The 17026-nt window shown below is 40.8% G+C and overlaps 2 protein-coding genes across 11 annotated transcripts in view; both read right to left on the bottom strand.

Annotated features, from left to right (window-relative positions):
• LOC111597779 overlaps positions 1–17026 on the bottom strand; it is a 37754-nt gene that overhangs the window by 19927 nt on the left and 801 nt on the right. For 9 of the 10 annotated variants that reach the window (XM_030225308.1, XM_030225305.1, XM_030225311.1 and 6 more), the window contains exons 2-3: positions 9967–10291; positions 3162–4639 (exon numbers count right to left, since the gene is read on the bottom strand). In XM_030225308.1, coding sequence (XP_030081168.1) covers positions 3162–4632 — 1471 coding nt within the window. In that variant the 5' untranslated portion in view covers positions 4633–4639; positions 9967–10291. Of the gene's footprint in view, positions 1–3161; positions 4640–5153; positions 5259–9966; positions 10292–17026 lie in introns of those variants that run through there. The other variant, XM_030225303.1, reaches the window with a different exon arrangement.
• On the bottom strand, positions 8585–9580 carry LOC111598077 (WD repeat-containing protein 61-like). Its single transcript, XM_023313118.2, has one exon. It carries the CDS (start codon positions 9578–9580, stop codon positions 8585–8587), a length of 996 nt encoding a protein of 331 aa, XP_023168886.1.

Genomic DNA, 17026 nt, shown 5'->3' on the forward strand with positions numbered 1-17026 from the left:
CAACCTTCATTCAAATAGAAAAAAACTAAACACATATCGAACATCTCGAGTAATATTCAATCACGCTTCGAACACATGTCCATGATAATGCCAGCGATTAATCGCGTTTCTTTTCTGACACTGGCAAATCATCTGAAAACGCACAACACAATTGATTCCATATTTACAATGCTTCGTCTTTGGATTTGAAATTTTTTTTATCACAATTTATCTTTTAATAATTATTTCTAGGTTTTTAGTTTTCTTTAAACGAAATGAACGAAATATTTTGGGCAATTGAAATGCGAACGCAGCATCAAATTATTTTGAATTCTTGTTGCTTTATCAATGGAAACGCCACCGAAACGCGACATTAACTAAAATGATCAAGCGCAAAATTTTGTAAGATTGAAAGAATTTTTTTTGATCGGCTACAGTTGCAAATGAGCAACTCTCTCACATTGTTCTCTCTCTCTATATATATATCGCTCTTTCTCTTTCTCGCTCTATGTTCGCACTTTTTGGCAAACTGCCCACCGTTTGGGGGATTCGCAGACAAGCAGCAGCCAGACAGCTCAAAAGTTTCGCTTCACAGGGTGCACAGAGTCACAGGGTGTCACAGACACTAGGCATTTTTCACTAGGCATAATTTTTTTTCGAGAATTCGGGTTTTCAGAACTAAGTTTGTAATACAACGAGCAGCGCAAGAAAAAACAGGGGTCCGTACACATTTGTTATGGAAAAACTGAGCTTCCCACTCAAGAAAAGCAACAGGGAATGCTGCTTGGGTGGGCAAACATCTAAATCATAAATATGTCCAACAACTAAGCGAAGTGGCTGTCAAAAATTCACGCAATATGAGGGCATTGACCTCAAGGAGTACACACTAAATAGTGCGTAATGGACTAATGAATGCCCTGTACTTTTTTTCGATTTACACATAAACCTCCTTATATACATATATAAGTTTAGTCAGTCTGTTCTTTGATAATGCTGGCCTAAATTCATAAATTCAAATGAAAAAAAAAAAAAACAAAAAATGTATTAAGAAATAAGAGCAGCTGTCGCCATCTAGCGGCAATGAAATGTTAAAAGCTTTGTACTGGTTGTTGCACTTGCTAAGACCAGCCTCTATTGATGTGGTTTGAGTCCACGCTAAAAACTTGTTGCACCCTGTTTAGAAACTTTCAGTCACAGCTGCAGCGTTTCTCCAGCTTAGTCTCTGGACAAACAGACAGACAACAGACTCTCTAAGATGTCAATATGGTTGAATGTTTGAATGGATTAACCAAAAACAAGGCACATCTGTCTTCGTACTCGACGTTGATTCTCTGTCTCTTTAATTATATATTTATATATACGCATAGAAAACATAAAGTGGAGCAAAGCTGTCAAACGTTTTGGCAGACACGATATATATTTTCAAATAGACATAGAATAGCGGATTTGCTTTGATATTAGTGCTGCACTGGCCCTTAAGCACCCTGCCCCTGTGTCAGTGCTCAACTAAAGTCCTCTTTGTTTTATTTATAGACTCATGCGACTGGTAGCCAGCCCCATTCAGCGGGTGCCACCCTACCTACGGGCGCCCCTCCTGTTCTGCCAGTGGAATTCAGTTCCCATTCATGTGTGCTTCTTTCTATGCGAATTCTATAGCTATACGCGAAGGCATATAAATTCTAATAAGAATATTATAATTAAGATCTAAGTAAAGCTGTTTAAATTAAATGTTTTTAGCTTGCAAATCGGATAAGTTCTCGTAAACACAAAATATTAAATCACAAAAACATCATAATTCACGGCCTCAATGGGGCTCAATGGAGTCAAGATGAAGACAGGGTATGTTACCCCAAGTCAATTGCAAGTGATAATGCCTGCCAGTTGCTTTGTCTTCAACAACAGCAGCAACAGCAGCAGCAGCAGCATCAACTCTGTGATCAAGAATCAAGGTAAGGCCACGCCCACACAGCGCTGAGCACTTAAGAATTATGAATTAAAAAATGTTGCAGGCCGCAATGCACTCCATTCGATTTCGCTTTCCTAGAAACAGCTGCGCAGATAGGCAGGTCGCATGTGCATAGCTCGGCATTCAGCGAGTATTATCACTGCTAGGAGCAGTGATGCCACTCTAGCCAGATCTAGCCGTTTCTTTCGTAGCTCAATTTAGTAATCAGCAGTGGCAAAAGGCAGCAAGAACAACGCATCTTTGAATTCTTAATCTAGAATTAATTCAATTTCATGTATGGGAACGGGAGAGGCAAACTGCTGCGTCTCAGTCGATTGCTGGCCATATCAAGAGAATCCCAACAAAATCCGCCAAGTCGTCGCACACACAGACGCAGCGAGATGGTCGACAGCAGATTGCATTGCACACTGAAGAACCTGGCGACGAGGAGGAGACGAGCATAGAGCTTGGAATGCTGCAGTTGCTGCTGCTCGAGCCGTGGGGGCTGCATTTGATATGCCTGCTGTGTTTGACCCATATTGGAATGCGCCTCTGCCTATGCCGCTACCGCTGCCGTTGCCCCTACCTCACAACAAACTACAATAAACGGCGGGGGGAGGCGCACAAGGGGCGGGCGATTGCAGTCACGAATTGTGCGCAGTTTAAAAAGAATGTTACAATAAACGATGGGCTGGCTGTAAGGGCAGCAAGCTGGCGACCAATGTGCGCACAAACTAACGTCGGCTCACTTCGAACTCCATGTCTCTCTAGTCTACAACTATGCCCAGGGGCTCTTAGCACACACAGACATCGGTTGAGGTGTTTGAACTCAGCTGCAACAACTGAGCATGTTGCAACCGACTGCACAATACTCGTTCAGCTGTTTTCCGACTCAACGGATGAGCCGTATAACATAGGACATGTCTGCAGAAGAAGCAGCTGGATAGTCCTAGCTCTATAGAGAGCAGATTTCCTACGTTCCCAGAGCTCGTAGATATATAGAGAAAATCAAGTATTCTCAAGTGTTAATCAACAAAACTCTGTAAGCTATATATATATATATATATATATCTAGCTATGGACACTTCATATTTTCATCTGCCTTTCTTAGACACAAGTATATATTCGCACAGGCAGCTAGAGAGGCATTTCAGTTATTTCTGTTTCTGAGACTCGAGTCTGCCTTATAGAGCCAACCACATAAGGATAAAAAAATAATCATAAATTTCGAGCCTACCTTCGTTGTCGCTGCGTCGGCGTCGCCTTGGCACACTGTTATATTTGTTCTGATAATGCTCGTTATCCGACTTCTCAGTGGATTCATTCTCTTGCTTCTCATCCTCCGTGCAAACGGGCGAGGAGGGATCCGACGCTGCGCTGGCCTGATCTGGCGAGGCAGATGTTGCCGAATTGGTGCTGCCGCTGAGGCCATTGCTGTTACCTGCATAAGGTGCTCCAGAGACAGGTGCGTCTATAGATCCTCGCTTGGCTGCTTGCAGATGGGCGCTCATCGAACTGGTGGGCGAGGGCGTTGAGCAAGTTATTGGCACTGCATCCTCAATAAGATCAATGGATTTTTTACGTGGCTTCTCAGGTGGCACAGGTGCACTGAGTTGTTGCTGCTGTTGTTGCTGCTGCTGCTGCTGCTCCTGTTGCAGCAGCGCTGAACGTTGCATGGCCGCCGTCACAGCTGCCGATTTAGCTGGTGGCGGCGGAGGCGCTGCCTCGGCGCATTTAGTAGTCACTGCGTTATACTTAACGGGACTAACATTCTTTGGCTTAACGGCTGGAATGGGCGGCAAGGGGGGCGACTTGACGGGGCTGCCAATCTTGCCACTTCGTGGCTTAATCTCGGGTGGAATTGAGGACGGCGGCGGTGTGGCACCGGGTGTCGACCCGGCAACCACAATCGCATGCTGTCGCAGCTCCGGACTGGCCTTGGGTGTCCGCTCAACATCCATAATTAGTCCCGTGCCGGGCACCGTGCGTATTATATCGCAACGATTGAGATCGCTGTGCGTGCGTGTTGTCTTTGTCTTGGTGAAGTGTGAGGTCCACTTCTTTTGCTTCTCGATGAGCTCCCTCGAATTGAATTTGCGTTCGGGCTTCTCCGGCTTGTCGCCGCCTCCGCCGCCGCTGGCAAAGAGTGCGCTGACCGAACCAGTCGTTGGCGGCGCCACGGCCACTGTATTCAACTCCTCCGACTTCAGTCGTGATAGATTGTGTTGCGGATATTTGACAGCTGGCGTAGGATCCACAATAAATTTACTGTTATTCAAACGATCCGTGCAGTTTTGTGAAATGTTGTTGCTCTGGTTGAGGCTGGCGCCGGATGGGAATGGTATGCGTCGCTTCGGCGGCGACTGTGAACGATCCGAGGAGCGCGATGAGGAACGATCTGAGCCTTCGTATAGATTATCCTCGCGTGAGCTGCTGCGCATCAGACGTGTGCTCACATTCGTGTTTGTAGACTCCACGCCCAGCTTTTCGAAGAGTGCACGAGCATTGTTAAACCTGGCCGAGTGGGATTCGGTGCGCACGTTTGTTGTTGGATTAGCCGCGGCTGCAGCGGCTGCTGCTGCGTGAGCTGCTGCAACGGCACTCAGCTGCTCGACCGGCTGAATTTCAATGGGTTTTCGCTGAAAGATGTTGGCAATCTGAGAGACTTTCCCAACGGGAGCGGGCGCATGCTGCATGGGCTTCTCCATAGTGGATCTAAAAGAGAGAACAAATAGAAATTAGATAACGTTCCGATTCGACTATGACTAATGATAGTTATTAGCTCTGACACTAAGACCTAACGTAATAAACTAAAATAAATTAAAAATCACCTATATTTGATCTAAAGCTGTTCATACTTGGTCTAAAAATAATGAATAAATTAAATTAAATTTAGTTAAATAACATTATGTCCATGTTGGTAAGGAAAGAAAATCAGAATGAAAAAAATCTGTCTATTGGATCTAAAACTACACATATTGGGTCTAAGAGTAATAAACTAATAAAATAGAAGAAAAATAGTTAGAGCAAATTCAATTAATAATAATTATGACATTGTCAAAAAAAGTAGTGGTAACTGATAAACTTGGAACTAAAATTCTCCATACTTGATCTAAAAGTAATGAATGAAACTTGATTGTAAACTTAAAATATAACTAAATTTTGACTATGACTAATTGATTGATATCACAAAATCGTTTGCCTTTAGTGACAAAATCGTGAATTTTACCTGTGCCATTATTGCACCTTTGCTTTAACTTTCGTTACACTTTTCACTTTCTGCTTTCAATATAATTTAATGCTATATTTATTATTATTTTTTGTTGTTTTTATTAACAAGCGCAGTTTCCCTGGGTGGGTCAGATCGAGAGCTAAGCACTGTGTGTGAAAGTCTTTGGCAACGTTTACTATCAAACTAAGCCAAAATTCGTTAAAGACTGCTAAAAAGGCGTTGGCAGCTATAGGGTCAAAGTGAGAGAAATAGACAGAGAGAGGGAGAGCAATTCAAACAGGGAGAAAGAGAGAGAGAGAGAGAGAGAGAGTGAGTGAGGTGTGCAAAGCAAGCAAATGTTTTTGCATCGACATTGAAAGCTATTTTCTGTTTTCGTTTATTTTTTTTTGTTTTCTGCTTCCCCTGATATGGCAAAGGTAACTGTTATCGGTACACCTAATGTATGGGTATTCATTTATAGATGGGCCCAAGCGAGTCTTAGAGTGCGCTACAGCGATTGCCAGGGCGTGAGTAATCAGTCAAAATAACAACAAATGAAACTGTAGCAGACGAGCGTCATCGACTGCATAATGCTCGTTCACTCAATACGTTTGCAGCTCTGGCTAAGAAACTGCAAAGGATTTAGCCAATTTGCCACGCCCCCAATATTCGAAGATATAGTAGATATAATACTTTAGATCTGGCTACTCTACACGAGCATAAATTCAACATTTCATATAATTTATCTTAGATAAGTTATAGTATTTCGCGTTGTTCAATCAAATTTATATAAATAATAAACATATTTCTAATTTTAAGCTTGTCTAGTTTCAAAAGAGAGAGACGTACTTTAAAAAAGCTAATACACTCCTTTGACTTCGTGAACGAGTATGAAAATAAAAGTGTTCTATGGAAAGTGTTATCAGAACTGAACTTTCAATAAAATGCTGAATAATTGCATTATACAAGAGCAAAAGCTAACAGTAAATTAAACAACCAATGCACATAGTAGTTGAGCACAATGAATAATGAAACACTTTTATTATTATTATTATTATTATTATTATTATTATTATATATACACAAATATATTAAGTCACTTGTTTTTGAGTTGTATATTTGGTTTATGACAAAATTATCACAAAGTCAATACGAGTGCAACAATAAATGACGGAGAGAAGCAAACAAATGGCACAGATAGCGAACGCACACACACAACACACGCGACACACACAACACACAATGCAGAGAATTGTGCACTATGTGGAAGCAGACAAAGTTGGGCACAAAACTTGTTACAATGCAAGAGAACAAAGAAATATAGACCAAAGCTGATTTTGATACACGCACACACACACACACACACATAGACAAAAGGCACATTGAGCCCGGCACGAGCTGCGCTGCGTTTATCTAATCTCAGCTAAAGTTGTTATGCCATTTGCGGCCATGAACAAGATAAAACCAAACAGAGCTGAGATAAAAATAGTCTCTGATCTGGCTATGCTGACTATATTGTTGCTACATTGCAGGAGAGTAAGAGACAAGCGAGATAAGCGCAGCTGATAAAACGTGCTGCGGTAGCTGCATTCAGATATCACGTATACGACGCGAGTGCCACAGGGAAATGCTGCGCCACGAAGACACGCAAATTGAATAATGCATTACCCATCGACAGCTCAATTCATGATGAGCATATAATATTACACACAGTTTGTACCCAATCAAATGTGGAGCACAACAATTAACGAGTAAACACAACTCATATTGGGCAAACAAACGAAAGCTACTTGATCATATTTACACTTTGCGCCATAATAATTTGCAGTCATACTAATGGCAATACTAATGCCCAATATTTGCACGAATACTAATTAGTCGGAAAAACGTTAAATTGCGCTCGTTATATTCGACAATGCTCAAGGATAGCCAAAAGAAAAGCAGCTCAAACTTCAAGGCAACACGTGCCGTCAACTCTGACAGCAATTACAGCAGCAACAACAATAGCACACGATATCGTATGATATAATTGTGTCAAGAAAGAGAGAAACAATGTCAACAATGAACAATAGCTCCCAGCTAGATTGACGATAGATTGCCAAAGGTGCAACAAGGTGTAGGTGAGAACAGTTACCATGGAGATTGACTGCAATTAGTGAGGTAGCAAAAAGTTAAGCTCGAGTACTTGCTGTGGCAAGCTAAAAAAGGTAAAAACTCGACTTGCATAAGATGATTTAGTGAACAAAACCCACTTCGCATATATCTAATTAGCATTCACTTCAATTGTTAGTATCTAACTGATCTATATCAAATATCCAATTAGAATTCATATTTAAATTTCATTTCTTTTATTACATATTTCAACAGTCCAAAATTCCCAGGATTTCATCAGACTTCATTTGACTTTGGTCTATTGTTTTGTGTCTCATTCTGATTGCATTCGAGTTTCGCGATATCAGAGCAAGAGAATTATGTATTCGCTGCCAACTCGAAAGAATTTTCGCGTAGGCAAGACACAACGGCAGCAGCAAAACAATTCACAGAATTCACAATTCAAAAAGTGTTTTTTGATACACGACAAAGCCAACAACAGCAATGGAAAAAACAAGTAAGAGTTGTCTAGTCGGCAGTGTCCGACTAGATTATACCCAGAGCTGGAAGTTTGATGCCAGTCGACAGTCCGACTAGATTATAGAGCTGCGCATTTGAGCTAGTCTAAGTCTAAGTGAATATTGATTACAATTTTGGTATGCTAAACTATCTAGAAGATATGTACTAAAGAAATTAATTTGAAATAGTTATTTATATTGAGTCTTTGACTAGGAATCGACTTTTGCCTACCGGAAGAGCATACCCAAAAACTCACATTTTCAATGGGTATAACAAGTTGCCTTCGCTGTTGTCGGCTGTTCTTGTTCGACAAATTATGCCAATTTAATGGTGGGAAAACGAGTTGGCAAGTCTGCTCAAGTGGGTTCTACTTTGTGGTTTTGGCCAAGAGCGGCGTGGAGTTGTTTGTGTGTCGGGCCTAAAGCCCCAGTCATGGATGAGGCCAACTTGCCAACTCGCCAATTGAAGTGATTAATCTCGCCTGCCTGGCATCTGCCAACGCAATATCATGAATATGACCGCAAATCACGAACGAATCAAAGGATGCGACGCTTAATTGAAATGGTCAATGCAATGATGAAGGCGTACAGCAGATGCCAAATGCTAGATAACGACTAGTAGCTAAAGAGCTCACCTGAATTATTAAACAGGAATTCTAGTAGCACCGCAACGGTCAACTGTTAGCCGCCAACCGTCAAATGCATAAGCTTGACATCTAAATTCACTTTGCAGGACAATATGGTGTGTATTCTGTGTGAATGTTTCAAAACTAGATACATGCAATTTTTTTTCATAAAATATGCAACATTTTTCACAATACATAAAAAAAATAGATGACTCTAGACAAGCATCATTTCCCTATTACCTAAACAGTAGTAAATGTTAAGGCCCTTGCCGTCGCCGACAAAGCTGATCTTGTTGTTCAGCTTGTTGAATGCCACGTCCCATAGATTCGAATTGCTGCCACAATGAAAGGACAACGAGCTCTTTGTCGTGCGGACGTCCCACACCTTGATGGAGCCATCGTATGCGCCGCTAACGAATCGCAAGCCATCGGGCGATACAGCCACTGACATAACAAACGCATCGTGTGCCGCCAGACTCTCTCGCAGTCTGCCGCTGGGCAAATCGATTACCTTGATGGTTTTATCATCGCAGGCAGCCAATGCGTGGCGCATGCTGTGATCATAGACTAATCTTCGCAGCGGCTTCTTATAGTTGCGGCGACGCAGCACCTGACCCGTGGAGCCGTCGAGCAGTGTGAAATTGCCCGCATAGTCGGTAGCACCCACCAAACGCTGATCGCCGCTGATGGCCAAGCCCATCACATTCTCACAGCGATCCGTGTCATAGCTGTGCTGCAGCTTACCCAACGTAGTGTCATACTTGAAAATGTGTCCACTGCCCGAGCCCGCATAGACACAGTCGGTGTTGCGGCTGAAAGCCGTTGACCAGAAGTTACTAACGTGACAATGATTGACCCGTGGCAAGCGTACGCCACCCTTAACATTAAGCAGCATCAAATTGCCATCCATAGAGACGGCAGAGATGCAATTATTATCGGAACTTAACGCCACGTTATGTATGCCCATTCCGGGCAGCTGATGACTGTACTCATGCGGAAAGACATTCTCCTCGCTGGGCGAAATGTGAACAATTTTGAGTTGAGGCTGAATGCCGCCCGTAATGACAAACTCCTTGGGCTTGAGCTTGGTATGTGTAAATCCGTCTTCATCCTCGGAACATTGGTCATTCTGTTGTCGCTTGATCAAGCCCCAGGCACAGCACCACATTCTGTTCTCCGGCTCTTTTTCGACGCTTGCTGTTTGCTCCATGTTGCTTTTTCTTCCGTTCTACTTACTGTCTATTTTCTACTTGTTTTCTAATTGTTGACTGTTGCCTTATCACTACATAATAACGCCTGCCTAGATATTTAAAACGAAGTAATCTCTGTTCCTACTAATCTAGTGACAATTCGTTAAGGCTTAGCATACTTAATAAGACTTAAGATCTTTAGTCTTAAGATCAATTATATTTGGTTTCTTTTCTAACCAGCATAAGCTATCAAGATTTACTCATTGTTCTGCCAACGCGTAATCATATCTGTGCAGCCATCAGTCTGGCGCACCTTCAAGACATTTTGCAGACTTATAACACTCAATCAAAGATCCATATTAATGAATTGTTATTTTAAGCGGATAATACTCAGATGCTTGCTCACCTGTCTTAATTTCTGTGTCCTGTTTTAACTGCTGTTGTTAGTTGCTTTCGAATTGACTTTAGTTTTGGGGTTATGCCCAACAGCTAAGCGCTAGCGTCTGTAGAAAGTTTTGGCATTGCAATTGTGTTTGGCTGTGTTAATTCCAGGTGTTGATAGTTGTAATAGCTGCTGCTGCTGTTGCTGCTGTCCCACCTACTCCTCCCAGCTGATGGCACCCAAGCGTGGCGAGCGTCGTTTTCGTTGTTGTTAATTTTTTGTTGTTCTTGCTGTTTGCTAATCAAGCTACCGCCGTTCCAAGCATTTTGTTTGTTGTAAATGCAAATTTCTGCAAAACAAAATAACAGAAACAAATTAAATTTTTGCTTGCAGTTGAAGAAAACTTGGCGCGCGGTTCATTGAACCGCGCCTAGCAAAACGAACTCAACAGAATTGCCACATTATTTTTGTGTGCGCCTATCGAAGCAACGCCAAAAAAGGCAGTCAAAATGAGTTTTTTATTTTTTGGGCTCTTTCGTCTTGACTTGGCTCTGAAGTATTTCAAACGGAAGCCATTAGTTCCATTTGTTCAAGTCTCGCAGCTTTGGCTCTATGAAGCAATGCGATCAGAGGTTGAATGCCCAAGGCAGCGCCCACAGCACCGCAGAGCACCACACAGAGACCCACAGCAGCGAGAGAGAAAGTGCTGCAAATTTCTTATACAAAACGCGTTGACGCCTCAACTGAAAGCCTTCCAATAAGTAAAAACAAAAACAGCAACAAATAGCCACAAATTTCAATAGCCATCAGAAATGAAAACAAAAGTCGCTACACTAACATCGAGTGGGTCACACGACTTTCGGCTAAACTATGAGGATTATTTCATATAAAGCAACTTCTCGGAATAGTTAACTCTAACTATTTACTAAGATCCCCTACACCTTAAAAGTAAACCTGTCATGGAATCATCTTCCGTTTTGGTTTCGACTTGCTATGTACAGAAAGCACCATAAAAGGTCATGAACAACTTGTTCGCATGGGTCAACCGGCGATGCCATAAAAAGTCAACGTGACCATGTGGCAAACAACTAGAACAGAACCAGACGGCCGTAGAGCCCGAAGAGCCACACACCTGAGCACGCAGTCTTCAATGTAATTTACAAGATTTATCAGACTTCCCTATCGCAGCGCCTCGAGTTACATACTTTTTTATGGCTATGATAAAAAGCGAGATACTCAACATGTTGGCTCAGTGCAAAACAAAGCGAAGACAAGTGGCTTAAATCGTCAAAAAACGCACACACACACACACATAAAAAGTAGTCATTTCCAAATCCCACACTCATTGAATTGGCCAGCGGCCTTCATGTGAAACTCTTCAAGCCAGCAACAACAACAAATTGCCAGAGTTAGCTTTATATCATCGACTCATCAGCAGCATTTGGATTGTAACCCATAAGACAAGGCAATCAACACATTATGTTGCGTCTCGATGTCATTTAGCGTATCTGTGTTGCAATCAAACACTGAATCGGGTCAAGTCAGTAGAAAGGCGTTCTCTTTTCTATGGGCAATGCTTAGACATTAGCTTAAATGACAATTATTAAGCTGCAGCTGCTGCTGATTTCTAGATGTTAATTATAATCTATTAGAACTGATTAAATATATCTAGAGCTCGAGCTACATTTGATGAAGCTGATCTAATTTTACCAATAAGAACCTTAAAAATTCTAACAGAAAGTTAAATTGCAGAACACGTTCCCTTAGCTCACTTCGATTATCGGTTTTCGCGTTCTATCTCTCTCCTTCTAGCTATCATATTTCGTTTGTCTTTTACACCTGAACGAGCTCACGATATTTTCCATTAATTACACCGTTTAGACCAGGTTGCATATATGTCTATTCGATGTTTCTCATAACATAAATTGCCTGCGCGCTGTACCATGTAAATGTTGTATTAAATGTGGGCATGGCGGCATTTCCATTTTAATTAACTGTGAATACATAAATAACAAACTGCAATTTGTTTGTAAATTAGGCAGCAAAAGAAAATAAATTAGAAAAAAATAGAATCAAAATTATTGAATGGGAAAAAAATTATAATTTCCCATTTAATTGTTATCAATTTTGTAGTTGAAATTTTCGCCTTTTCGACTGCAATTGCAAACCAGACTCACGGCTAAATCTTACGACTGAAAGTATAAAATTTTGTTTAGTTAAGTATTACTGCACGACTTACTTAGCCACTTAAAATGCCGATTTAGTTGACTTGCGGCTTCAACGGCAGCTAAGTTGAGTTGAATGGCTGGCAATGAACCTGACACTAATAGGACTTCTTCCACCGCTTTCTGTGGACTCCCCTGAGAGCGCCCGCCATGAAAGCGGACGCAACAAGGAGCTTTTGCTCAGCTCAGCCAGACAAGTCAATCGGCTTGAAGTCTTCGCAAAAATGCGGATATACGCTTTCCAACAAGCAGATCCGTCACTCTAATCGATTACAGACGATCAGAGATTTTGATGCTCGTTCACCGCGCGAATCGAGTATATTGGTTTTAAGCAGTCGCTATCTTAATGTATACAGTTTTACTAGAGAAACCAGATGAAGCTGAATGTGGAATCCACTGATAGATAGTGAATTTATCTTTAAGTTTTATCCTTATTATTATCTATCTTTTGTCCTTCTCTACAAATAGATAATTTCATGTTATAGTTCGGCCAATTCCCATAAAGAAATAAGATAAGTCTAAGAAAATCAAATATTAAATTACTCTCTTATTAGCCTTAAAATCTCAACACATCTTTGATACAACTGTGAATTATATAAACTATATACTACCAAGCTGGATCACATTTGGTAACAGTTTAAAATCGAAAGCGAAAAGTTGCCAAGTCAAGCCGTGTCGTGAGGCGACAGTTGACAGTCGAGAGTCGAGAGTCGAGAGTCGAGAGTCGATTCCCTCTCTGCGTAATCCGTAAAGTGAGAGCGTGACATTGTCGAAAAGCAATTTTAACCAAATTACATTAAAGCGTTTATACTCAATTGATACGCTTCAAGCAACAATCATAAACAACGAACGAATCACGAACAAATTAAAAATCAATATTTTCTCATCTCGATTCTTCGTCAAATCTTCTCGTTTACTGTGACAAATTGCAATTTGATTTGGGAATTGATTATAAGAACATAAATCGATCTTGTTAGTTTATAATTGCTTCATTGGTCTGAAAAACTTTTTGCCAGCTCCGAACTCAACTTGGCTAAAATAACATGAAAGATTATACACGTTCACGAAGTGAGAAGAGTATATTGGTTTTGTGGTTCTTTACGTATGAATGATAAGATAGAGGTGTACCATTTACCTGATATTCAGAGACAGACATAGCTTATCACTGAATTTGCGATCTTTATCCGTCCGCAATATGTATATTTGTGTTAAAACAATATACCCCAAACAATTTTCTACAGAGGGTATCAAAATTCAAACAGTAGCCGCGTGATAGTCACCATGTCTGCTACGGCTGAGAATCTCAATCAATAATGGATTCCATGACTCAGACAACTGTCGTACGCCTCTCTATCTTATCAATGTTATATATAGTCTAAGCACATAGTAGAAATTAATCTTCCTAGTTTTTGGTGCTTGTTAATTAGCCTGTGAACAAACAAAGAGCTATTGCGAATCTAATCAAAGCTAAAAATCAGTTTCTATTCAAGTATGAATCTTCGCTTGCAATCAGAATAATTATTCAATTAAATGAAGTCGTAATTGTTTTCTATTTATACATATAGATTCAATTGAATGAAATATACGTATGCTAACACGTTTTTTCTTCAGTGTAAATCTATATAAATTGGCTCTAACTCGCTGTGGCTGCAGCCGCAATAAAAAGAAGCTGCGAACGTGCCAAATGCTAGTCGAAATGCAGCCGCTGTTACAAATAGAGGGATGGAAGCATGGGTAGTAAGCGGAGAGTGCAAAGTTGAGTCAACCTTAAGCACACAATTTACGCTTTACACTTTGCGCCCGCTGTGTTTTACTGTACTTTGCAGAAGCTGCACTAAACTTAAAAAAAAAAAAGCACGAAGTGCATGTAAGAATGCAAAGCAAAGCCAAGAAACAACCCTTAGAAATGCAAAACTTAAGATGCACAGGATAGCATAGCAAAGAAAAGAAAAGAAAAGCACATTAAAAGCAACTCGGCAAATGTAAAAAAATCGAACAACGGAGCAACTACAATGGTAGTAAGGTAGACAAAGTTTAACAGAGGCAACAGCAACAACACACGGCCCTCCCAACCCGGACCACCTAGCTCCCTTGCGGGATTCCGAATCCACTCATGCCCAACCATGCGCAACGGAATGTCATGAGCAACGTTTTTGTCATTATGTAACCGGCGAAGCGCTCCAGGCAAGTCTACTTCAGCAACAAACCTTCTCTCCTGCACAGCCTCTCTCTTGCTCGCTCGCTCGCTCTCTCTCTCACTCTCTCTCTCTCTCTGTCTGTTTGTTGCTCTGTCTATCTCTTTCTCTCTCTCTCTCTCTGTACTGCATTAAATATATGAAATTCAATAAAGCAAAAGCTCCGTCTGAACTTCCTGGACCATTGGCTAGGCGCATCCAGACACGCACTTTGCACCCTTTTTGGCTGATAAATTTGCACACATCAATTCCTGTTCACTTGGTCAACTGCCAATTTGGCTAATAAATGAAGGCAAAGCGAAACAATCGAACGCACACCTCACATTCGCTGGTCAACCGAATCTAATATGGGCAATTTTCAACATGTTCGGGGTGAAAGCAGCCCACGCAGCCATCAAATATGAAAAAGGAGTCGCCCCAATGCAGGGCTTATCCGGAATTAGCTTAGGTAGTCTAATAAATTAAATGATTATCGATCGACTTTGTAAGTATGTACAAATGTTGTCGGCCAAATAGCTAAACCTATTTTTAATTATTTATAATTATATTAAAAAATACAGGAATATTAGGTCACCCTTGATTAGTTATAATTCCTTTATCCTTTATATCCGGCAGCAACTCTGGCAAACAGAGGAAACTATTTCCTCATAAAAACATTACTTAAGGCCCGCATTATGCAATTGCATTGCTGTCTGCCCCTTGCCGCACACTTTTTGTGTGGGCATGGCTGCACTCAAGAAATGCCACACAGTATAAGAGCCCAGAATAAGCAACATATTCTCGCCAGTTGGCAATTGTTTCAACAGCTGCTGCTGATGCCACAGTTGCTTAATCTTGCCTCATTCATTTTCAACTGCGACTGCAAAAAGTGGACATTGCATTGTCTAAGCACAGCATCAAGAAAGGTTGAAGTACTTGAAACAGCCGTTACATGCTTGCAAGAACGAGTAGGCACCTCTAGCCCAACGCCTAGCCCCATGCCCCTGCCCTTGTCACTGCCTCCGACCGGGACAGCCAAGTGAGCGACTGTTTGCCCTACCTACAACAACAAGCGGCATGGTAAATTGTCTTGTTTTTTTTTTTATTTTATTAGAAACTTAGAGCTTTGCTTACTGTTGCCAATCAAATTAATTAACCTGATCTGTAGACTGCACATAACTGTAATTTATGTTTCAGTAAATATTTGTTGACTTTTGCAGACAATAGAAATACTATTGTCTAGCTTACATGGACAACGATTTCCTGCAGATATTAAATTTAATTGTAATTTATTTGATTACTCAGCGAATCAGCGAATCTGAGGTTGCAATTTAGCTCAGTGTAAGCCACAGGGACACAAATGGCTAAGATATATAATAATTTTTATATGTATAATATATGTATATCTTCTACGAATCTATCTTCAATCTTTGATCTTCTATCTTCTATTCCCTTGAGAGATCTGTGTTAAAGCTACCACATAGAGTATTAATTTTATGTATTTATGCATACGCTAAGTTTATATTTGAGTATTTTTACTTTTTTGGACAAGCATTAATTAAGAATAATTTGCAATTAGTTGCGAGTCGCATTTGACTAATTAATGGGCGCCAGCGTAGGCGATTAACAAATTTAAATACTGGCGACAAATTAAAAAGATGAATTCTACATACAAAGTGCAAGCCAACGGTAATCTATAAATAAACAATATTTATATAATACAAACGGCAGCACCAGACTCGATGTACAAGCGGGCAGACCCCAACCCAGTATTAACCTCAAGCACACAAAAACTTTTTGGTGGAAAGAGAGAGGAGGAAAGAGAAAGGGGCGGAGAAGGCAATAAAAACAATACAGCAGCAGCCACTGCTGCTGCTGTTGCTGACATCGACGTCGCAACTGTTTCTGCTTCGGCAAGACAAAGAGGGCGAAAGAAGACACAACAAAAAAACCTCAAAAACAATAATAGCAAAACAACAACAACAACAGACAGAGCGACTTTGAAATGGAGGCAATGAAATTAATATGTTTTGTAACCAGAATTCTACACTAAAAATAAACAAAGAGGAAGAAGAGCTCCAAATAGTGGACACGATGGTAGGAAGAGAATGCACATGTGCATATTGAAATACATACAAACATACATATATAGGCAGATATGCATGCAATAACATACACTAATGTGCGTGCAAAACTACACATACATGCATATACATATTATGTCAAGTATAGAAACTAACAACAATGTGGCCTTCACACAAGCACTCATACACTCGCAAACACAATGGTTGCTGAATTCTTGTTGCGGAACTATAAATGTAATTGGAGTCTTTTGCACATTTGCATAAATCGTAGGCAGCCCGATGCGCGATAAACAAGCAGAGCAGCACGAAGATCCATTAAAACAACTGCACGATAACAAAGCATAATCAAAAGAAAGAACGGACAAGAGCCTAAGACAACAGCAAGAACAGAAGCAAAAGCGAAAGCTGTAGATTATCACACTCATGTTATTGTTTTTTTTTTTTTGCAATGTTAGCGACTGTCTCTCTCTCCCTCTCTCTTTTTTGTCTTCCTCTCCGCTATGTTGATCAACAGTTTCCCTCTCTGGCAAGCCTTTTGCTGTTTGCGAGATTTTTGTTTCTTTTTAGCTTGTTTGACCAAATACTGCGCAAGTCGAATTAA

The sequence above is a fragment of the Drosophila hydei genome, unplaced genomic scaffold (assembly GCF_003285905.1).
Source record: "Drosophila hydei strain 15085-1641.00,03,60 unplaced genomic scaffold, DhydRS2 tig00008128-arrow-arrow-pilon, whole genome shotgun sequence".
NCBI classification, from domain to species: domain Eukaryota; kingdom Metazoa; phylum Arthropoda; class Insecta; order Diptera; family Drosophilidae; genus Drosophila; species Drosophila hydei.

Excerpts from the sequence above, each read along its gene's own strand:
- LOC111598077 (XM_023313118.2), bottom strand. The coding sequence starts at position 9,580 with ATGGAGCAAACAGCAAGCGTCGAAAAAGAGCCGGAGAACAGAATGTGG.